This window comes from Alligator sinensis, unplaced genomic scaffold (genome assembly GCF_000455745.1).
Source record: "Alligator sinensis unplaced genomic scaffold, ASM45574v1 scaffold1698_1, whole genome shotgun sequence".
NCBI lineage: Eukaryota > Metazoa > Chordata > Crocodylia > Alligatoridae > Alligator > Alligator sinensis.
In genome coordinates this window covers 46,274-71,314 of record NW_005843190.1, presented here as the reverse complement: position 1 = coordinate 71,314, position 25,041 = coordinate 46,274, and the positions used below count along the sequence as shown (strand labels likewise).

Here is a 25,041-nt window from a genome sequence, read left to right as displayed (position 1 = left end):
TAGAGCATACCCAAAAGGAATGGGAGATACGGATTCAAGTCAGGCAGAGCAGGGATGAAACCAGATCTCCTACCTGCCAGGCTCTCATTCTGCTTTTTAGAAAAGAGGAAAACCTGGCTTAGGCACCTGGCTCCAGGAGGGGTTCATGGCTGAGGGCCATATGGCTGAGTGAGATAGCTGCCTCTCCAGAGGCAGGCACCTACATCTATTTAGGTCAGCTGTTGAGGTGCCTAAGTTGCATACCTTCATCTGTATTTCATTCCTGTTTGGTTTAGGTAGCACCTTCTTAGGTGGTTTCTGAGGATCCTTTCCTTAGGTGTCTAACTGTCCCATACATTGTCTCGGGAGCCTGGGCATCTAATTTAGGGTTGGGAATAAATGCTTCAAACCAAGAACTATTATAAAATTGGGCAGGTCAGAAAATGATTAGATTTATCACAGTCCTTATTGTGTGTATATATGCACACACACATACACAATACATATATACTTCATTCAACTTTGATTGTAGTTTATACATCAACACTAGGCAGTTTGTAGCAGCCAACTCACGTTGCTAGCTTATTGTTATCATAGAGAAGCATTCTCTTCAATCATGCAATTTGAAGTAATACTAAAGATCATTACATGTTGAAGTTCTATATTTCTGGACCAAAGCCTGCAGATCTCTATTTCACTAGTTAAAGCACAGAGAAACAAAAGTTTAATTCTGTACAACAGTTAGAAAACGCTATACAGTACATTGTAAAGCAGATGAGAATATAATTATCCTGGATCAGAATAGAACTCATAACATGATTCATCTGCCATTGAGACAGTGATGTTCGAGTCATAGGTTTTAGCCTCTATCGCCTTCCAAAAAACGAGGATTTTATATATGGCTCTGTGTACAGTAGCAGAATGGGCTATAATCACAAAGGAACTTACTTAGTGTTCCAGTCCACAACACCTAAGCCATGTCCACATGAGCACGGGTGTTTGGTTCCCTGGGGACAATTAGCAGGAGGACACCTTGTGCCACCCCACCATAAGAAGCAGCCCTGCAGAGGCAGGGTGGGAAACCTTGTGCTGCCACTAGTTGCCCCACAGGGAACACCAGTCCCATGCAGCAGGTTACTCCAGGTGGAGTAGGGGAGGTTGGGGCCAGCACTGGACTGGCCCCAGCAACCTTACCTGGGTCCTGGGGGCCTCCTGGGGGTGCAGGAGCAGCAATCCTGGATCCTGGCCAGCAGCCAGAACATGGCTTCAGCTGGCCAGGTGCTGGTTTTGAGCAATGCACACTGCCACCCAAAGAGCCACCTCTCCCCCACCTTTTTTTTATGCATGGGTTTTTTTGATCCTTGGATATCTAGGGGTCAAAAAAACCCATGCTGCTCCCTTGCAGTGCAGAGAACAGCTGAATGCAGTAAGTGGCACCACAGACATATCTACAATGCCACATACCGCACAGCCGTGCTCATCTAGATATGGCCCAAGTGTCTGCATGCCTGGCTGTCCAGTGTAGTCCTTAGCTCCCTGTTAAGCTGCCAGTACTATGCATGGAGAGAATTAAGCATCAAATGAGAAGATTCTCAAAAGCCAGCAAGTAAGAAAGCAGGAAAAGCATAAGAGGGGGGAAAGGACTGAGTCCCATCACTAAAAGATAGCTAGGGCACCACACTCTGGGTTGGAGATGAGCAAATATCTGTGCTCAAGATTTTCACCCTTGAACCCCCTCTTCAAATTATGCAGAGGCAGGGCAGAATGGCACGTTAGAGATTAACTGGTTCAGAGGCATACGCTTTCACTGACGATGTTTGATGAAGTAGGCTGTTTCCTACAAAAGCTTATGCCTTTCCAGGTAGTCTCTAAGTTGCTACCCTGCCCTGCCTTCTGCTTAACTGCAGCCTAACACCGCTAACTACCTCTCTCTCTTCAAGTTAGCTACCTAAGCCAGGTCAGCCCTTTCTTTAAAAAAAAAAAAAAAAAGAGAGAGAGGACCTGAACAGACAACACATTTATCCCAGTGTGATCAGCTTGATTGGGGTAAAATTACCCTTGCAAGATCAGTGGTCGAGCCCATTCATAGAAGTGGCCCCAGTTGAGCACTTTTTTGCCTACACCAGTGGTTCTCGACCAACATGCTGCAGCAGCCCAGGCATCATGAGAGCCTGCAGGGGTGTTGGCGTCCAGGTGCTATCACCACTGCAGCCCATGTGCCTCATGCTGAGGAAGATTGGGAAGGAGCTGCAAAAGCTGTGGGTGCTCCTGCCTTCATTAGGTTTATCGCATCATCCTTATGCAGGTAGGGGCACCCACTTCTGCTGCAGCCCTTCTGGGTCTGACTCCAAACACTTCTCCTGGAAATCAAGGCACACGGGACAGTTCCACCGAGTGGTGACAGTGGTGCAGTATCCCAGGGAAACACGCGGGCTGCCACACCACCGTCGGCATGAGGTGGAACTTTCTCCTGCCTATCTGTATCTGCATCAGATCCACTTCATGCAAGCAGGAGCACTGGTTCCTGTAACATCCCTTTCCCGATCTGGTGCTGCACAAGGCACATGAGGCAGTTCACTGAGCAGTAGTGGCAGCCTCGGTTGAAGATCACTAAGGTAAGCTGAGGCAATGCAACAGTGGTTCTCAATCAGGGTGCTGCTAAATTCAGACAATTTATGGGGGGTATCTTGAATCTAAACATATTGAGAGCCACTGGCTTATATACATCCTTTACCTACTATTGAGGTAGCCATTTACTCAATGCTAATAGTCCTTTACCTACTCCTTTTCTCTTAGTTGTGAGGCACAGTAACAACAGTGACTGAATGTGGCTACCCTGGTTTAGTTACATATCTCTCTGTTTCTATTCCCAGATTAATTCACACATGTATACACAATCAGTGTAAACAACACCAGGCAGTATTATCCCATAGGCCAGTGGTGCAGGGTGTGGGAGACGTTTCTTCAGTTCCCTGTCCTGCCTGATCAAGGGACTTTAGCCTAGTTCTCCTACATCTTAGAACATCCCTATCACCAAGCTATTAGATAGTCTAGACTGGGACTCTCTAGCTCTCTCCGAGACATTTCACATGAAGGTTTGTATCAGGGATTTAAAGCAGGTTCTGTGTAATCTAATTACCCCTTTTTTCTCTCTGACCCAAGGAATATTGATATAGTTATACGAAGTGGGACAGGGTTAAGAAGAACAGACCAACCCTGGAATGTTTGGTAGTTTGGTGGTGAGGGTTCAATTTCCTATTTAAAATCTAGTCATGTGAAGACTCAGATCTGGGTGTTCTGTGGATGCATCTACACGTGTCCAGCTGCACAGTTGTTACTAGCAAGTATTAAACGACTGCGCAGTAACTGCCATTACAGTCCTGGTGGCGCACATCATTTCCAACCCTATTGTGCAGTCGCAATGAGCTCATTGCTCCAGCAGAGTAGCATGGGCGCCACAGTTCATGCCTGCTGATGATACGTCACCGTAGCAATGAGCTACGGCAACGTAGCATCTCATGTAGACACATTCTGTCTCAGGAAAGTACCCTGACCACACAGGACTTCTGAATATGAGACATGCCCTTAGGCTGGCCAGCCCTGAAAGCTTGCATCTTTAACCATTATTGGTTGGGGGCCTGATCCAATAGTCATTGTCAAAATATGTCTACTGGATAAAATCACAGAGGTGAAATAGAGGGCAGAAAGTCGAATGTGAGAATCTCATCAGAACTTAATTATGAACGGGGGGACGGGAGGCATGTGCCCCCCCAGATTTGTGCATGGGGTGGGGGTAGATATAGGCTGGCTGTTGCAGGCTCAGGGCTGCCTTCCCTGCTGCCTTTCCCACAGGGGCCTCCACAGCCCAGCAGGTGAGACCTGACAGAGCAAGACAGGAAGGCTTGGTGCCACCACTGGAAGCCCTGTGCTGCCATGGTGAGGTACTCCCTGCTTGCCTGGCAGCAGCAGGGTGGTGACATGGAGTTGTGCCCCCTGCTGCTGCTGGTTAGGAAGGGAGCACCATGTCATGGTGAAGAGCTCCTGGCAGCAGCACCAAACCTTCCCATCCTTCTCTGTCCTGCTGTGCTAGGTCCCACCTACTGGGCTGTGGAGACCCCTGGGGGAAGGGCAGCAAGGCAGGGAGCCCCAAGCCCACAGCTGCCAGCCCACATCTGTCCCCCCCTCCCACGGGCTCCACTCCAGCTGTGCCAACCATAGGGGAGAGGGAGCTGGGCTCCACAGTCCATTTGGGCTACAGCAGTTGCTTCCTCCCATGGGTGGCAGTCAGGGCTTGGATGCTGCTGGAGGGGGCAAGGGGCTGCAGACCAGGTCTCTGACTCTGTAGTCCTGGCAGTTGAGGGCCCCCTCCAGCAGGGCTGGGGGAGGAGAGGGCTGCAAGTCGCGAGTGAGGGGCACTGGCAGGGGGCTGCAGGTTGGAAATATGGGGTACCAGTAAGGCTGGGGAGATGAGGGGGGGGGGGGGGGGGGGGGGTAAAGGGCACCAGCGGGGGCCGGGAGTAAGGGGCACTGGCAGGGCCAGGGGTCAGGAATGAAGGGCAATAACAGGGACCAAAGGGCTGTAGGCCTGGAGTTAGGGGTACTACCAGCAGGGCCAAGAGTGAGGGGCACCAGCAAGGATGGGGGTGCTGTGGCTTGGGAGTGAGGGGCAATGGCGTGGGCAGGGCACCAGCATATCATGGTTACTCAGTGCCAACCCAAAATCAAATGTCAAAATTTATAGGTATTTAGAATTTATTTTATTATAGTTATTGAGGCAGTGTTAGGCTTCCAAATTGCTTTGAAATTATAAATATATCAATATAACATTGTCTTCAACTGATGCCTATATATTAGGGGTGCACCAGTAGAGATTTTGGGGGCCAATACTGATAGCTGATTTTTAAGGAAGCATATCAGCCAATACCATTTTGATTTCTGATACAAAAGCATCCAGCTGGTAAGTCTGTTGTGACAAAAGGGGAGGGGGGAGGGAAAGATTAAGAGACCCCCCACCCGGTGAGGGAGGGAGTGGGGCTGGGGCAGGGGTAGGAACTGCCCAGCCGGGGCAGGACAGGTGGGACGGAGCCACGGCTCATCGGAGAGGGTGCAGGAGGGGGAGCAGCTCCTACCACTGTGCACATCCCAGGAGGTCACAGGGGGTGCGTGCCCCTGGATCTGCGCAGGGTGGGCTGCAGCTGTGGGCTGGGGCTGGGGGCTGTGCTGGGCTCTTCCCAGAAGGGGAGGGGGTGGGGAAGGAGGCGGGGCCGTGCTGTGCTTGGTGCAGGTGGTGACAGTGCTGGAAGAGGGCTACTGGGGGGGTGGGGTGCAGCCACCCCAAATTTCCCTGTAGCCTCTCCGTTAGCCCCCCTCCCAGTGCGACCACCACCCGCCCTGAGCACAGTGTGGCCTAGCCCTCCCGCCCACGCTGGGCAGAGCTCACAGCTGCAGCCTGCCACACCACACCCCACCATGCTCCACACAGATCTGGGGGCACACGCCTCCCCACTCCCCCATGCCCTTCCAGGGTGCACGCAGGAGCAAGAGCTGTTCCCCCTCCCCGTGCCCCCCAGACAAGCCGTGGCTCCCTCGTGTGCTATGCCTCACCCCAGCTGGGCAGTGCCTACTGTAGCCCCAGCCACACTCCCTCCCTCACTGTGGGGGTCATTGATCTACCCCCTCCACCCTCCCCACCCTCCCCTTGCACCACAACATACTTACCAGCTGCACGCAGCTCTCCAAGCTGCCAGGCTGTGCTCCTTGCTGCCTGCATGCTGAGCTGCAGCTGCATGCATGCAGGGGCATTTATTGGCCAAATTATCGGCCACGTCAGACTGATTTGTGCTATAGTCAATTTTCTTTGTCAGTGCTAATCTGGTATCGGACTGATGTATCGGTGGACCTCTACTGTATATTGGTGGTGTTTCATATTAATTGTGGAATTACGCAGATTTAGGGTTTTTAATCAGACAATTTACATTTTTATCAGAGAAGTTGTGATTTTTAAACAGAGAAAACCAGGAGCAAAGCCTGGAGTAGCTGGGAGGCACTGAATAGCCTTGAGGCATCCATGGTTTAGGCAGGTTTGTACATGCCCAACAGCAGGAACTGGTGAACTTCAGGCACCTTCAGGGTTAGGGTGCAGCTGAGCAGTAATTTGGAGGCGCCCAAATTTTGGGCTTAGACACCTAAAATGGCAGTTAGGCATTCATGTCCTCTTGTGGATTTAGTTTAATATATACTGCTGAGCTTTGGAAAGATAACCATTACATAATACAAGCTTTGAAAAACTGGGGCAGGCAGAGGATGGGTAAAAGCTGTAATTTTTTGGTCAGATATACTGCTTTAATATACAGCAAAATCTTTTTTTTTTATCCCCTGCACTAATCCAATATGATACCTAAGCCCAAGAAAATAAAACACTGATGCCATCCTCACTGCACACAGCCTCCATTAATTTTAAAATATGCAAAAGTTCAACCTGGAATGTGCTTTGCAGTTTGTGTATTTATTATATTGAATCTTTTTGTGATCAACTTCTGCTGGCAGTTTTCTGTGCTCTTAAGTTTACTTAGCCTTCACAGAAGAAATATTATGCATACGGAAGAGGCCATAATGAATCATCCATTTAGGGGAATTTCTTTTTTTTTTTTTTTTTTGCTAAATGTGCCGTGCTTTTCAGGTACAATCTCAGTTTTTGATGTCAGTGTTTAAAGTAGCTTGCTGAATCCCTAATTATATTGAAAGCATTCTGGACCTGATCTAGCAAGTTTTTACCATTTGCAGTTCCTACTGACCTCAATTTTCCTTCTTTTTTATATTAGGTCATTACTTGTGCAATAACGTCTATAACATCTTGACTCCCTCACTAATTTTCTGTTTCTTTTCTGTGTTATCCCCACCACTAATGTTTCTTTTTATCTTAGAATGAACAAATTACATATCTGTAATATGTACATATCTGTAATCTCGCTTCATAAACTAATGAACTAATGCCCTCTAATCCTGTTGCAGTAATTGTTGACCTTTGGTTTTTTTCCAGGTTACCAATGCCTTTTTAATGAACAGTGTGGGATTTGCACTGTATTCTGGGCAAAGCTTAAGCAAGAGTTGATTTATGACTGCCCTTTGTGTTTACATGCAATACTAATTATTTATATTGCCTATTACTTAGCACCTGCACATCTTAGCTTTTTGCTCCTGATAATTCGGTTGCAAGCATGTGAAAGTCTCATTCTTCTCAGAGTTACATGGATGAAGGTAAAGCCAGCAGCATGGTGATCTTCCTTGGAAAAAATACTTAGATCCAAAGCATTTATATCTGTGATCCATCTGAAAGTATGTGTACCATCATCTACTTCAGTAGAAACAAATTTTCATATTTTAATTTTACTAAATAACTAATTTATTTACTTTAAAAAACTTTTAAAAAACTAAAAAAAGGTAAGGAGTAGTAAAAGTGAGGAAATTTGTCACGTGCTATAAAATGTTTAGTGCAAAAGTAGGTGAAAAAGGGCCAGATTCTGAATCAAATATCGAAGAACAGAGTGAAGTATAAAGGACATTGATTTTTCCTTGTTTACTTTTCAGAGGTTAAATATTATTTAGGAATATAGTGAGCAGGCTTTCTTTCCTTTCAGGATTAAAATTTATATTTTAAAAATGTTCCTTCCGCTACTTTTCATTAAAAGTTGTATTTCACTTTTTAGTGCTTTGATTTGAGTGTGTGTAGAGTATGATATTAATCAGTAGTTAGTAAATCTGAGCATTAGTTCAATAAATGCCATTTTTTAAACATAAGAGCTGGGTTATTTTAATCATGCCTAGTATCTATAAAGGATTTTATCTCCTCTCGACAGTTTTTTGTTTTCTAAAATTTCCTACATAGACCTGATTGATCCACATTTCACAGTGTAGCTGGAATGTATGGAAACACATACATTTTCCTAAGTAGGCCCATGCTGGACAAAATATTTTTTAAACAAGCCAGAAAGCCAGTGGTCAAAACTTAATTACAATCAGGATGGTTTAAACTAATTCTTAGATGCTCAATGGTTAAAGTTATCCAATCCTACTTATGTTGGCCACTTCCACACTTGGTAGCTGCCGCGTTTCAGAATCACACGTTTGGAATTAGGTGACTAAAGTTGGGTTAGGCAGGAATTAGGTGTTTAAATCCTTCTCTAGATCTAGCCCCTTGCCCTTAACTGATGTGCCATACTTTTTCAGATGCATGTTGTATAGTTACATGCGTCTCTTCTGTGATGTATCATAAAATCATGGGAGCTGTTTTTTAAATGCATCTTACAGTGTTGCAATAATTTTTATTGGATTTTATTTTTAAAATATCAAAATTCTGAAGACTGGGAGCATGTCTACATGTTTTAGGAGAGCACCGCTGAGACGCATAGCTCACCCAGCTGGTCTGTCTCAGTACACCAAACCCAGAGACAGGACAATGAAGCCACTTTGAATACATGCCTTGCTGCCACTTTCAAGCATGCCGGGGTGGACATCTTGAAAGCTGCAGCAGGAGCAGCCTCGGGGCACTTCATCACCTCATTTCTGGGTTTGATGCTGAGGGGCATGCTTCGCTGTTACTCTCTGGTAGGAAGTTAGATGCAGTATATAACTATGACCTTGTTTCACATTTTATGAAAATTTGAACTCTCATTCTTAGGAGTGAGTCATTTCTTTATAGTTCTTATTGGCCTTGCTTTTGGAACTCGGTCAATAAAAAGCTATTAACTCCCTGAATCTAGAAGAGAAATTGGCTTTCTGGAACTGACAAAAAGATATAATGTGACTATAAACCTTCAAGGACTAATAGGCTGAAAAGCATAGTCTCAGTGTCTTTGTAATTAGTGCTCATTAGTGCTATGCTACTGAGCAAAATTAAGAAGCAATACCAAGAGCAGCCTATGTTCTATTGGCCTTTACGTAGAAATTGCCTTGATTTCATTAGACTGAAAATAAAATGTAGTTAACTGATCACAGCTTTTTGTTTTTTTCCTATCTGTAAATGACATTTGAATGAAGAACTAAATTAGCTTCCTTAATGGTTTCAGTATGTGCACTGATAGTCAGGAAATACTTGATTATGAAAAATGTTGTTTTTTTGTCCTTGGACCTTTTGATTTGTTTAGTTTAGTTGCTTTCTAAATATCTTTCTCATTCCAGTGTTTTCTGCTCATTGGAGAAAACTATGGCAAACTGATTTAACATGTTTTTTATATATTGTAATTAAAAACACATTACTCATATTAAAGGTGATTGTTTGAACACTTTTAACATAGCAAAGTTTGCATGTGTTTTTATATATTGTGTGTGTACTGGACAGTTGTCCTCTGAGCTTAATTGACATAAATTGGACCTTAGCCTCTCTGGTCTTTTCTTATCGGAAGTAGATTGAGGGATGTGACAGAAGAGCTCCTGGAAACACTCCAATAAAATTCTGCCCCCAAACTGAACAGAAAGTTGGGATGTTTTCCTAGTCTCTGAAAAAGAGTTAATTTCTCTTCTGTGTGTTGCTAAATCATCTGTGCCAGAGGTAATACTGCTGAGATCTTTAAAATATTTCTGACAAGCCTATCAATTTCCTTTGAAATACTTTATAGTCACTAAATAACAGGTATATTCCCAAATGTTATTAGGTTACACACCAACTTACAAACGATGTAGGCATGTGTGTGCACATGCATGCTTTTACTCTCACATGTACTCTCTAAACTACAGCTTGAGTATTCATTACATTATTATCAACACTGCCAATATATTTTCCAGACTGAGTCTTAGTATTTCTTCTGGAGAGCAGTTAAAATACTTGTTCGCCAAGTGACACTGCTTCCTATCTCCTTTATGCTGATGAGAACATTTTTATTTAAATGAGACAACAAACAGATTTTTTGGATTCCGTCTTTCTGCTCTGTGAACATATTCCCCTGGGACAAGGAAGGGGTTATTACAGTGTGAGACAAAATTTCACGGGAGCCTCTTGTTAAACTATTGTGAGCACAGTTCAAGTTATATGTAGTAGTGCAAAATATTTAGGTCATGTAGACTTCTACAAAGGGAACCTGTTTAACCTATATTAGAAAGAAGAGAAAAAATGATTGACTTTAAATCTTCTTTGTCTGGTCTTACGTTGCTTGTAGGTGCTCGGGATTGGCCCAGTTAAAACTATGCTTGAAAAAATCACAAACTCATACTATAACTCATTGTACAGAATATATCATACAGTGAAAATACCCAAATTAGGTTCTAGCAACCAATGATTGGAGGAAAGACTATGATTGGTTAATATTGCAGACTTTAATCATGTATACAGGTAGTATTTTGTATTCGGTTAGAGATCCTCAGGGTAGCAGATCATCCAGTGCTTCCATAAAGCGCACTCGTGTATTTCAGAGTATAATCACAGTATCAAAAAAAAGATGACAGCAAGATGGTCATATAATCATCCCAGTATCAAAAAAAAGATGACAGCAAGATGGTCGTGTATAAGTCTGCTTAATGAGAGGGATTTTGGTTGCATTATAAGGAGATGACATACCTACTTTTTCCAAAACAAGGAAAGGAGATAAGCAGAATGAACAAAGATCAAAGCAAAACAAGGTTGAGCTTAGATCACACATCCCATAGTTAGGATTGAGGGGATCCTGTAAAATAAATGTTGATAAATTATGTAAGATAAATGAAGGATCTCAATGGGAAAAGCTGTTCTGTGACATACTCCCAGAGCTCTGCTGCCTATTCCCAACACAGCCTTGTACTCCATGTCTTAGCTAAATTAGTGTTAGAACTTAAGTGGTGGCACTGAAGTCATGAAAATGGCCTTGATAAGAACAAACCATTCTCTGAAGAGAGTGGTTATATAAAGCAGCAACATGAAACTTTGCCTAAGTTAAGACGCAACAGAAACTTTGCATAAGTCCTATGTAGTCCCTAGGACAGTGTTTCCCTGCAGCCAGGCATTCAGAAGTTTTTCTGGGGTCTGCAGTTCTTCTTGGTAGGTGGGGGTTTGGAGACAGAGGTCCACAGTTCTCATTGTTGCTTGCTCTTTTATGGGTGGTCTGCACCCTTTCTCCCCACCTTGGTTACCTCATCAATGGCAAGTCTTTTGCTCCTCTCAGGATGTTTGTCTTTTGGTTCTATAGTGTCCCTGGTTTTCATAGTTTTTATCATGTTTATGGTATGGGTGGCACTGTTAGAAGAGTCTAATCTGTATTTTTCTGCTTCCTTAGATCATATAGGTTATCTACTGCCCATTTAAACAGTCTGGTTCCCCTGCTTTCTCAGGTCACAGAGGTTATCTACTCAACATGTTTTCCATTGGCTACAGAATTAGTGAAGGGCCAGAAACTGTAGCAAGTATGCCATGCATTTGCCAACTCCCTCAGGTTTGAGAGCCACTCACCCCATAGTACTCAACAGCTTGGTGACTAGAGCACTCTGCGGAGACCTGTGTTTGAGTCCCTGCTCCAAATCAGGTGGAGTGGATGTTTGGAACACGTCTCCATCTCCCAGGGAAGTGCTGTGAAGACAGGACTATCAGCAGTACTTATCCTTCTTCCTCTGTGACAAAGGGCTGTCCTAGGTGCTTAACTGTAGAGGACAGACAAGGTTCTTTCGGTAAATCCAATATCTTTTATTATTAACTGTACAGGAGAGTTTCTGATTGAAAATCCTGGACAGAGGTGGCACTTGGGGCCAGATCCATTAAAGAACTGAGGCAGTGTTTAGGACCCCAAATCCAAAACTGCAATCCAAAAACCCTCCATTCAATACCCAGCTAATCCTAGAAGTACGTGCAGTTCTGCTTCTGGATATGCCCAGTGGTACCTTAATCTGAGCAGGGATGGGACCCATGCTGACAAGGGATCTGTGATGAGCCTCACCGCACCTGACTCCTAGTTGCCTGGCTCTAGGATTGGATTTCATAAAACTGAAATGCACAGCCTAGAACCTCCTGGATTTTGACACCTACACCATCATATTGGATACAGGCACCTGACTCAGATTTGTCATTTAAACACAGCTGGCAGCAGTGAGGCCAATGCTGCCATCCTCCGTGTACATAATGGCTTTGTGACTAGAGTGCTTGTCCAGGAAGGAGGACAGCAACATCAATGTCCTCCTTAGCCTAAGGAAATTCAAACCCACATTTCTTACATTCTGAAAAGGCGCCCTGACTACCAGGCTAGATGTTGGGGCAAAGTCTGCACTGCCCATCTTCAACTGGGCCTTTTTGCAGCTAAGAATTCAGGATTCATGGGGCCAGAAAGAGCAAGCTGATGGAGGAGAAGGCTTGTTGCCTAGCAGGCAGGGCACTGACCAGGAGGAGAGAACCCTGGGTTCTTGTCCCTCTTTGTTTCATTTTTTGTATCCAGTGACTTTTATATTAAATGCAAAAGCAGTCTTGACAGCCGGGGGTGGAACCTCAGATGCCTCTCTCCTATTGGCAAGAGAGACCATTGGGGGGCATTATCTTACAAGCCAATATTTTGGGGCAGGCTATCTAAGATTGGGGGGTGGGGCTTCACCCAGCTGTTGTTCATCGCCTGTGTTAATGATGTAGCTCCTTCCTTTGTGAACTGCTTGATTTCTAAATAAATTCTGCAGCATCTTTAAAAATTCTTTGACAGTAATTATACTCTCTCCACTGCTCCAGCTGCTTCTAATGGCTTCACTGGACCTTCATATATAATCAGGTCCTATCTCTTCCCTTGGGGGCTTTAAATAAAGCTATCTACAGAGACAGAGTTTCATTTAATTACTTTTTATTTGCTGTATGGGACTGGCTGAGAACCTGTGTACATTTGGAGTAATTTTATTGATACTGGAGCTGGGCAGTTTTTCAAGCCAGGTAAGCTCAAAGAATTTAAGTATATTCAGTCTTAAAGCTAACGTGCCTCTTGTATCAGTGCTGTTATTTATAGCACTTCACGTATACACACACACACCCACTGGATATAAATATATATAAAATGGACATAGGCCAAACCTAATAGCAAAGGTGCTCTTTAGAATGGATTCACCACATAAGCAAGATCTCTGGCTTATGCAGTCACAGCTGCATGTCAGTTTTGAAAGAGCCCTAAGAATAACATACAAAAGATGGTTACATAATAATAGGGTCACAGGATAACACTGAGTCAGAGCAATTGTATCCCATAGCTCATCTGTCTGTGTTATTGAAAAACATTTTGGTTTTATCGTTTTCCTGTTAGAATCATAGAAACTAAGGGTTGGAAGGGATAGCAGGAGGTTGGTCATCTAGTCCAACCCCCTGCTCAAAGCTGGACCATCCCCAACTAGATTATCCCAGCCAAGACTTTGTCTAGCCCGGTCTTAAAAACCTCCAAGGATCAAGATTCCACAACCTCTCTGTTCCAGTGTTTTACTACCCTCCTAGTGAGAAACCTTTTCCTAATATCTAACTTAAACTTCCTTTCCTGCAACTTGAGACCATTGCTCCATCAAGATTCTTAATACTGGCATATAGATAAGGAAATAAAACATAAAACACCTCACGGAGCTTCAGGCTTTCCATCCAGATTTACAAAAGCAAAAAGATTAAAAGCTAAAGCTTCAATTACAGTTTTAACAACATGAATATGCTTAAGGTAATGAATACATATAAAATCATAGGGTGGGTGGATACCTAGGCTGAATAAATTTCTGTACCTTCTGTGTATGCATGTATATTTTTTTCTACATAATACCTACACATTATTTTTATTACTACAGGTATTATTTGCAATACATATCTGTAATAATACACTGTATGGTAATACAGTGTTTATGTATTTCTGTGGTTGGATGTGATAGTGATGAATCCTATAGGGAAACCTGTTACCACTGTAAGAAAGTTCCAAATACTACTTGCATGTTCTGTTGATAGCATGATGTGAGCTGGATTGGGCTCTCAGGATGGCACAGAACCCAATCCTGGCATGCATGGCCAGAGAGGGGGCTAGCCGAGGCTGAACGGGCCCTGTTCAGGCAAGTGGGGATGAGCAGAGGCACATGGGGCCCAATCCTGGTGTGTGGGACTAGATGTGGTCCATGGGGTCAAAAACTTGAGCACCACTGGTGTAGATGTCCTCACATGTTCTCATATGAGCATCTCATATATTCATTCAAAACATGAAGGTAGTATTGTTTCTTTGATTGGTTTAAAAGCAAGCTGGAAAAGTCAGAGTAACCTGTTGGCCATCACTAAGCAGAACCACTGCAGTGTTCCACCTGTCCTGAGTCCTGTGCTGTTCCTGTGCACAGCTCTGCGCTTTTCCACATGCTGTGTGTCTGCACAGCTACGTGGGGGCCTGTTGCTAGGCAATCAGAATCCGGAGCAGTGCTCCTTCCAACATCAAATGATGTGCATGTGGCTCAAGCCTTTATATAGCAGCATGCTCAGCGGTGGGAGCCAGTATGCCTGCAGGTCATCAGATTCCCAAGTGTCTGATGCATGCAAAAAAGTGTGCAAATGCATTTCAGAGAAACATACAATGCTCACGTCTGCAGGCTTGAGTTTGTTTTATACTGTAGAACACGTGGTGTGATTCTGCCAGCTGAAATAAAGAAACCTCTATCAGGATGATTTGGTGCAAAAGGTGTATTGGAGTGATTTAGGGCAGCTTTTTAGGCTTTTTTAGGCTTTTTAGGCTTTCTGCCATTTAGACTTGTGAGCATTTGGATTCAGGCTTTTGTGGCTGCTTCAACATATTGTAGGATCTCTTTGATGCATCTACGCTACTGGAGTCTGGAGAGCAGTCACTGGCTGAATCAGGAACCCCCTGGTTTGAATGGTTGCTGTGTGGCAAGGAGCAACCTGCTTCATCTTTCTGTTACCAAGTCTGTCAGACAGAGATAACGCTTGCCTACGGGAGTGAGTTAATGTCTGTACTGGAACATGTAATTGCCTTGTTGCCTTAGTCGGAGCTATCTTACATATGGAGGGGAGGGCTTTTTTAAAGTCTCATCATAACATTATATGCAAGCTTGCTTTACAGGCAGCACTAGCCTGCATGCTGAGCCTGCCTTTCTTAGTTATTTGGTGCCTTTGACACGTATGAAGCTCTTAAAGATAAAGGTGCACATGCTTAATATTAAGCATGAATCATCGTATGTGCTCAAAGTTAAGCGTGTGCATGCATTTGTGGAATTGGGCCCAGAAAGATTAGCCCTTGCTCAGTGGAAACAGCTGCCAGCTCCAGAAGTACAAGTCTTTCAGAAATCTCAGAATTGGAGATGGTTGTATTTTCAAGCCCTTCTAAATCTAATCTGCAGCACCTAGTTTGGCAGCCCTTCAAGGCCCTTCACTCCAAGTGAAATGGGTTAGGCAGGGGGTATTATTAAGACATGCTTCCTTGAAACACTCTCAGTAACAAGTTCTGATTTTGATGTGGTCCACTTAATCAGAGACTACACTTGTCTAAAACTCTCACCATGAGTAGAAGCCAAGATTTTGCTCTTGAAAGCCTCTGACGTCTTGTGAGCACAGCAGTGGTTTGGGGGCGTGAGAGGTAGGCAATGTTCCTGATGTGTTTTCCTGCCCTATCCTGTTGGTAAAATAATTATATCCCTAATTATTTGCACACATAAGGGGTATCCTCTACAGTTACAAAATACCCATGTCGAGGACATTAGGAAATAGGAATGTGGAAGGTGTTTCGTCACTAAGGGAGCTCTGTTGTGGCTTTCAGCATTCTGTCTTATTTCCATTTCTGTCCCATTTCCCATTTCTGCTAGGATGGGATCAGTAACTCCTGCCTTTGTGTCCAGTGCAACAAACAGTTTTGTTTCCTCTCCCTTCTACCCTACCTTTGTTTCTGGCTGGCTGGGCATGTAGCCAAGTGGATTGCCAGGAGCCTCATTTGCTTGTTTGCAGAGGTGGCAGTCAGAGAGAGTCCCCTAAAATGCAGACTGCATGTGTTTACTATGAAGTCAGTTGGAGACAATAAAACTGGAGCCTGCAATTCCATTTGCAGGAGTTGCTTTTCAAGAATTAGGCTGTACACTTCTCTTCCTTGAACTCAGCCAAGTGCTTTCACAGCACTGTTAAACGTGGAGGGGAAGGTTCTGTGCTGTGCCTAATCAGAAGCCCAGCCCAGAGGGATGGGACCTGTAATAGTTTTAAGTTTCCTTTGCCTCTTCCAAATCCTGGGCTGGGTGTGGGCAAGGCACCTGATGGACATTTCTAAGCAGAAGCACTCTGGGGTGTGGTGTTGCCTATTCTGGCATCTCCTCCTCCTAGTCAGGCTATGGCACACGCTGCAGCAAGACTTGCAGAGAACAGCCTCTGCCTCCACACTTATAATATAGGATGTCTTCCCCAGGCTAGAACTGGGGCTTTCAGATCCCTTTTATGTCCCTCTGGCCTTTTTAGCTGGTACAGAAGAGCTGTACAGGGTGGAGGCACTCATGCTGACTGGTGGTTAGAGAAATGGCATCTGTCCATTATTTCCCTGGATTCAAGTTATTAGCTATTAGCAAGGGGCTAGTGGGAAAACAGAAAGGAGGCCAAGCACTAAAAGCCCATAAACAATCCCTCCCTCAATTCCCATAAAATGGGCCCCTCCCTGAATTGTCATCTTCACAAGCAGCAATGAAAACTGCTGGGGCTTGTGTATAAGGTTTTTGCTTTTCTGTGAATTCCTTTGTGTGGCAAACTGACCGCAGCCACAGTGTATAGATCTGTAACTTTAGAAAAAAAGGAAACAAAACACCACCCCTTTCTGTTGAACCCAGCAGTGTTAGAGCTTCCCAGGACAGGAAGTGAATAAGCCTGGTCAGTGTTCTTTGTGCCAACTGGCCTTTCATCTGGAGGATGGAGGGAGATCCTATCCAACTCTAGGAGCCTTGTGTACACTGGAAAATTACACCATGTCAGAGCACGCATGAAAGTTCATTTTAACCATACCCAGCTGAAATGCTATGAAACACAGCAGTCCTTGGCTAGCCAAGTGCTGCTTCATGTTTAATGTCACATCAGTTAACACATGTTCTAACAATGTAATTGTCCAGGATGGAGCACTTGGGAGCATAGGAAAATATCATGAAGATTTAACAAACTGAGAAACTCTGAAGTCTATCTACACTATACTGACAATGCCCCTGCCCCAGGACCTCCCTCTCCCCTTGTGTGGAGATGCAACCTGTAGCAGTAAGAGTTCTTCTGGTGGTATAAAGTAAGCCTGCGAGCTGATAAGGACATTTTGGTGGTATAATCATATCCACATTACGGATGTTACTGTGTCTGTCGGGGGTGTGATTTTTTTCCCTCCTGCTCCTAACCCATACATAATATCTAGCAAATCTTTTGCATGTCTATGAACCCTTGGACTTGGGGGGAGGCGAAGAAGTACCTTAAGTACCTTGAGAATGGACGCTTCAGCAAGCAGCGCAGTGTGCCCGTGACCCTCACACTGGGAGATGGGGCAGCAACCAACAGAGCTGGATGCTGCAATTAGAGCAGGGACCAGGGAGTAAACAATTCAGTGGGCTTTACCATTATGTTTCCTATGGTGTTTAGGCCTCAATGTAAAGCCCCACCTTCTACTGGGTGAATGTTGTGGAACAGTGCAAGGCACCTACCTGTTTTATCCTCCCCAGAGAGGTGAATTCCTCTACCAACAAAGAACTGGCACAGGCAGGTCTAAATTCATCCTTTCTACCTCTGCCAGTGCCTTGCTCCATGACACTAAATAAATCACCACTCCCAGCTCCAGTCTATCAGCATATAATTTGGGTGTTCCAGGGTTTAGGGAATAGCTATGAAGTGCTTTAGGATCTGTAGAAGAAAGATGCTCCACCTGTAGGAGTAGTTCCTCTGGATCATAAGCCATTATTAAAGCAAATTGGAAAATTATTTCCACTGCCTTCCATAGAACTAGAATGCTGATGACATCTTTTTTCAGCAAATGGCTTTCCTCAGTACTCTACATGGCTATGTCACTTGAGCGATAAACTGAAAATAATTCTCAAAACAATTTTTTTTCAATATTTTCCCCCAAAATTTTAAAGCAACTTTCTACAATCAGTTTTCCTTTTGCTGAGCTAAGCAAAATGAGCACAGCTTTCTTTTAGAGAACAGGGGCTGGAAAATAAAAGCTATAAGCCATGGAAAGTCAGTAATCAGATACCATGGCTTAACACCAAAACAGTAGGCTAGAGACGAGCATCATTATTGGATTTCTTTAGAAGCAATTAGAATTGTTTTACTAGTCCTCTCTGCCAGATTAAGCCCTACACCCACACATGGTCTTATAGTTTACATATATCTCAAAATCCAGGAATAGAAGAGCTGATTTGTGTTTCTTCCTCTCACCATAAATGTATTTTTTTATTGTGTCAAGTGAGAAAAGGAAAAAAAAAACCCCAAACACCCAGCTGTTTGAGTGACTGCACTTGAAAGCATGATGACCCATTCAGATGTCCCTGTTCGAAGGCAGATATGTTTCTATACTAAATAGTTGCAGCCTTGTTCTCAAACATCCTTTGCAGAATGGAAGTTGTGTCCCATATCTTGCCATCATTGAGGAAATGTTGAAATTCTTGAATATGTCACAATTTCTCTTTGTGGGTGTATGAAAAACCAGGCTAACTCAACAACTTCACATGGGACCTGCAAAGGAAGGATGACTATGATTCACTGTGACTTTGAAAAACAGCACAACAATCTTTGAGTTATAATTTCCATCATGATTTTACTCTTTCCTTTTCATTTTCAGGGAGCGAAGCTGATTTTAGCTCTTCAAGCAGCACAGGCAGTATTTCAGCTCCTGAAGTCCATATGTCTGCTGCTGGGAGCAAAAGATCCTCATTCACTCGCAAGTAAGCAAGGCAGTTTATCCTATACATTGAGCGTTGCTTAGGATAGAGAGAGGCTTTACTTTTCTTTGTTTATTTTTTAACAAAACTTGCCCTTTCTTTCCTGTATCTTTAAGAACAATTTGTAACAGAGGCCAGATTTTGGCAGCAGTGACACTGACTGTAACTTGTGATCGAGAGAACAAAAGAGAACAAAAATACTGTATTTAGAGAATATAGTAGGATCATCTGACCGACAGAAACATTTATTCATACCATCCCTTTTTGATCGTGACAAATGGATAAAAATGCTTAGACGGGAAAGACAGGGAAACAGCTGGATATTTGCTTAGTTAACTGAAGCCATTCTAGCCAATTAATCTTAACTTTCTGGTCGTATCACTCGTTTTCCTGCTGTGACACACTGTCAGCTCCATACACGCCTTGAATAATCACGACATTATTTGTTGAAAGATAAAAGTTGATACTTGTGTCTTTAGGACTCATTTCTAACCATCTAGTTCCAGCTCTTTGCATAAATATTTATAAAACTGGAGATTGCATTAAAGGTGTATAATGAAACCTGCCTTTCAGGAACTACTGCTGGACGTTACCTCCGCATCATGTGTAAGATGCAAACCCCAACAGCTTGTGGGTGCTGAGTTCTTTTGAATAGCCGTGTGCACATTCTGTTCTGCCCACGCAGCGCCTGCTGGTTTCAGGCTTTGTAAGTGGGCAGGGAGGCCTGCACTTGACGGGGCTAGTTTCCTGCTTGTTATGGAATCACAAGGCTGGAGCTGACAAGCAGAGCAGAGGGACAGCACGATATCCATATGCTCAGGGCATGGGCGATCATCTGTGATTGGGGTGTATTCAGCGTACAGGAATTGGGAAAAAGAGAGGTTCTACTCTGTCTGAGGTTACAAATAATCAGCATCTTAGGTTTGTTCATACTTTATCTAAGGAGCAATTGAAACAGAAGAGTTTTACTATAAATCTAACACTGTAGTCCCAAAACTACTTTATTTCTTATTATTAGTATATCATTTTAAATATTGTTAGGAAAACAACCAGTCAAGTAACGGGGGTCAAGTAACTCCAGCGAGGTGACTATCCAGTCTCCTTTGGAAGATTTCCAGGGTAGGTGACTGCACCACAACTGGAGGGAGTTTATTCCAGTCTAGACACCCTGACTGGGAAGGAGTTTTTCCTGGAATTGAGCCTCAAGTGGCTTTCCAGGAGTTGGTATCCATTGCTCCTGGTCTTCCCCAGGGGTGCCCTGGTGAACAGCTGTTCACCGAGTTCTTGATGTACTCCCCTGACGTGTTTAACAGTAAGCCGCTACTAGGTCCCCTCCCAGCCTTCCCTTCTGTAGACTGAAGAGGCCCCCAGCATCTCCTCGTATGGCTTGTCTTGCAAGTCCCTGATCATATAGGTGGCTCTTCTTTGGACCCTCTCAAGTTTTTCCACATCCTTGTTGAAGTGCGGTGCCCAGAACTGGATGCAGTACTCCAGCTGCGGTCTCACCAGTGCCAGCATTTTGTTTGCCCTGCTGGCCACAGCATTGCACTGCCAGTTCATGTTCATAGGATGGTTGATCACTACCTGTAGGTCCCTTTCAGCCATGGTGCAAGTTAAATTGTTGCCACCAAGCCTGTAGGTACATTGGGGATTGTTTGCCCCCAGATGGAGCACCTTACACTTCTGAGTGTTGAACTTCATCTGGGTCCGGTCCACCCAGCTCTCCAACCTGTCCAGGTCCGCCTGTATCTGCAACCTATCTTCTGGCATGACCACACTCCCCCATAACTTGGTGTGGTCCACAAACTTGGCCAGCAAGCTTTTCACCCCCACATCCAAATCATTGATAAAGATGGTGAAAAGCACCGGTCCAAGCACAGACCCCCAAGGGACACCACTGGCCACTTCTCACCAGGATGACATAGGTCCCTTCATGAGAACTCTTTGGCTCCTACCATGCAGCTGTTTTCCACCCACTGAACTGTTGAGCAGTTAAACCCACAATCTTCCAATTTTTCCACAGCTATATCATGGGATACTATATAAAAAGGTGACCAGAAGTCTTGTACAGTGTTCATACAGATGCATCTTTATTTAAAATTTTAGCGTTTATTCTGTTTAATAATTTTTAAAAAGCCATTGGATGCAATTATGTCACTTTTAATTCTGTAACACTGCAGTGATATCATAATGCTCAATCAGGCACTTCAGTGTAAGCTCTGTATAAAGCCACCCAAACCACAGCACTGGGATAATGGCTTGCAGTGCAACAATTCAACCATCTGTTCCTTATAAAGTGTTCCATTTTCAGCAGAGGGAGGAAACCAGTTCAGACAATTTTCAGAAGAGATGTTGGCATTAGAATTTCTGTGATGTTTTCATTTATACATTACATATTGCTCTACTGCTGCCTGATTTTGTTCTTTTTCCTTTAAAGAATAAAGTGATTTCAATTCTGATTACAGTTTAGAAGAACAACTTCCAGGAGCAAGAATGGGAATGTTGAGGATTTGTGAAAGTGAACAGAAAAGTATACAAATCAAAGAGCAACTTTAAAAGGTGTTTTTGGAGTGCCACACTTCCTTGGAAGTGAAGAGCAGTGACCAGAATTGCGCATGTGTTTTTTCTCTCTCTCTCTCATGCACACAGGCAGAAAAAATGAATTTGTTTTTAAAACTGGAGAAGGAAGGATTTGTAGGTTTGAAAGGGTCTGGGAGAAAGCAGCAGCACTGTCTTGTAGCTCTCCAAGTACTAAGCTCTTTTAAAATAAACAAAAAGTAATATAAATGCAGCATTCCTCAGGCACATTCAGACAACTTCTAAGTACGTAACAACTGGCAGTGGGTGCATCTACATGAGACATTTACTGTGCGGTTGACTAACTAGCTCCACAGTAAGTGTCTCAGCATCTACATGAGCAGGCCTATTAGGCTGCAGGAAACTAATAAACTCCACAGCAGGATAGTACTTATAAATACAAGTAACCTGTTGTGGAATGTTTTCATGCACAGCAACGCACGTGTAGATGCTGACCTGGCTGGCTGGGGCATGAGGGTGTTTCACTGCAGAAGTTGCCTGCCAGCTAGCCCCCTCACTGAAGCACCCTCGTGCCCCAGCCAGACCCTCTGCAGCACGTAGAGCCAGGCTGGAGTGGCAGGGTGACTCCCCCAGATCCACTGCCAGCTGCAGTCCCGGGCACATATGTAAATGCAGCACCTGGCAGCAAACTCCAGTGTGGTATGTGCCAGAGTTTATTGCAATACATTCATATGCCTGTGTAGATGCGCCCATTGACAGCCAAACCATTCAGTCTGGCAGGAGACAAAGTAATTCAAGCAAAATCTCTCTTCACTGTGCGTTATGGTCTCTCATGACACCTGCTAAAAGCCATGACAAATCCTGTTACACACCTTCATTGCCTGGCCTTCAAGGACAGGCATCCTGCTACAAACCTGACTGGAGAAACTCAAATCTGAGTCTTTTAGACCTGGTAAATACCAAAATAGACTGCAGCCTTTAATCACCTAGATTGAATATATACTGGGTAACTGAAAAGTGTAGTTCACTAACATAGGAGTGCATTGGGATTGTGACAGCAGGGTAGAAGCAACGGAAACAATAAGCAAAAAAGAACGAGAACGCTGTAGTTGTCCGTCTCAGTAGCATAAGGATACAACTGGGCACCCAGGGCACAGAGGCAGCAGCGATTTCAGTCTGTCAGACTGCCAGCAGCAGCCACTTTATGTCCCCACCCCAACCAATTGGTGCCTCTTTTGCCAAGCCCTAGTTAAGCCATTGCTGCCTCACATGATTCTAGTGTCTTCAAGGGCAATGAAAGAGGTATGGTACCTGGAAACACTCGAGATTTCTTTCTCCCAACTGCTCTTGCATATTTAGTTTGGTAGAACATGGGATGACCTTATAACAAGAAATGCTTTGAGTTGTGCAAAGCAATGTAATCCAACAAATCTCGTTCATTTCTGTTCCCCTTCAGTCGTGGCCCTTATGGACGGAACAATGGAACGTCATCCTACAAGACCGGAGGCAGCCTGCCCACTTCTCGTGAGAAGGACCTTTTGTCAATGCTGGGCAGAAATCAGTTGAGTCCTGTTAACATCCATCAGAATTGTGGGGCTTCTTCAGCCAGTAGCAGTAATTCAGGTTCATACAAAGGAAGTGACAGCAGTCCTGTTATGAGGCAAGTGCTCATTCTGTCAATGCAGCTGTAGTTCTGTTAATTTATTCTCTCTATCCTGTACTGCATGACTGTTACCCAGATTACAGAACAAACCATTTTGTGCCTGTCTTGGGTGTAGACTGTGATATTGGCCAAAGGGCAATTGAAACCAATGTGCTCCATCCTATTTTTATGTTACCATGAAGCTTTGTCACTTCAGCACCACAAAAAAATACGGTTCTAGGAGCCTAGTGTCTATTTTAGTCAGACTTCATTTCCAAGCCAACAACTTTCAGGTGGCAGAATTGTAGTTCATCACAGTTTGTCATTGTTTTGATTGTATAGTGATGTCACATGCAGACCATTAACTGAAGGAGAGGGTGTGTGTAATTTTTAAACTCAGCATGCATGCATGCATGCATGTGCATCCACACAACCCTGTGGGACCCAAATAGGTTCCTCAATCACTCATAGGCTGTAGCCATCATATGCACCTCGGTCAGTGACCATATGATATCCTTCTAGAAAACTCCACCCTATGAGATAGTGTCTATATATTTAGAAATTAGATGTGTAATCTCTTATTATTGCACCAAAATCAAGTAAAGAACAAAATTATTAATGTACCCACAAACTGGCAGATACTCAATTTACCAGATTACATGACTAATGCCTACCATGAGCAACCCCCCAAACTGAGTCAAGTGTAAACTCAATTTTGTCCTAGTCAGCATTTGGGCAGAATGCTCCTTTTATTAGGAAGGAAGAGTTGCAAAATAACTTTTTTTCCTTCTTTTTTCAGACGATCACCAAGATACACATCTTGTGGTGAGAATCATGGTGTGAAGGCACCAAATCCTGAACAGTATTTGACTCCCCTGCAACAGAAAGAAGTTACAGTGCGACACCTAAAAACAAAACTGAAGGAATCAGAGAGCAAGCTTCAAGAAAGGTACATCTCCTTTCAGGAAAACACAATATATATATATAAATAAAATCAGTACCTGCTAGAAACACAATATATATATATAAATAAAATCAGTCCCTGCTACCTCAGGGGTGGGCAAAATGCAGCCTGCCAGGCCATTCTATCTGGCCCACAGGGCCCCGAAAAAATTTAGAAAATTAATATTAATCTGTCCTGGGCTGCCTGTCACATGACCCTCGATGGCTTGCCGAAACTCAGTAAGCAGCCCTCTGCCCAAAATAATTGCCCACCCCTGTGCTAGATGCTAGCCTCAAATAGAGCCTGACCCCCAGGGTCCCTTCTGGCCCTAAAAATCTATGAATCTAATGAAGTAGGTTGCAACCTATGAGAGCTCATGCCCCTCTGAACCAGTTAGTCTCCAAGGTGCCACCATGCCCTATCTTCTGCCTAACATTAGACTAACACTGCTAACCACCTATGTGTTCTCAATTTCAGCAATTTTTTTAGTCAGGAACTCAGAGCTTGGTACAAGCTGATGTAAGTTGTTTACTACTGCTGCAGGCTCCATAAGCTATTCATTCAATGAACATACGCTATCCAATTAAATTATGGAAAGGAGCCAGTGGTCTGCTTTCTGGAGTTAGTTTCTTAAAACAAAATCAAAAAAAAAATCAAAAGGACAAATGTATGAGTCATTGTGATATTGTTCCAATGTCTCTTACATGTGAAACTGTTTGTGCTAATGAATATGTAGCATACTTACAGAGGTTGGCAGCTTTGTGAGCGTCTCAGGCTAGTCTTTCTGCAATCATGTCCCAAGGAGAAGACTTCTAGTAGCACAAGAAGTTGCAGCAAAACGGCCAATTCTAAATTGGCTTTTAAACAAGCAAACAAAATTTCATATTTTCCCATTGAAAGAAAGTTCTTTTATGACACAGTGGGCCCGCCTGCATTTGTGTTTTGTGTGGATGTTCTCACAATAGTCCTTTGTCTCAATATTATGCAGAAGAGTGACATCCTACATCACGCAACAATGCTTGCTGTTTCTTTAATTAAAAGGAGGCTTAAGATTTAGTACCAAAACAGGTCCCTATAGATAACGTGTACAGAAGCAAAGGGAAGGATA

General features: G+C 43.8%; 1 protein-coding gene across 1 annotated transcript in view; it reads left to right on the top strand.

Annotated features, from left to right (window-relative positions):
- The window catches only part of SYBU (syntabulin), a 58,017-nt gene that overhangs the window by 29,457 nt on the left and 3,519 nt on the right, over nucleotides 1–25,041 (top strand). The window contains exons 3-5 of the mRNA XM_025194398.1: nucleotides 18,711–18,813; nucleotides 22,805–23,008; nucleotides 23,790–23,939. Coding sequence (XP_025050183.1) covers nucleotides 18,711–18,813; nucleotides 22,805–23,008; nucleotides 23,790–23,939 — 457 coding nt within the window. The remainder of the gene's footprint in view (nucleotides 1–18,710; nucleotides 18,814–22,804; nucleotides 23,009–23,789; nucleotides 23,940–25,041) is intronic.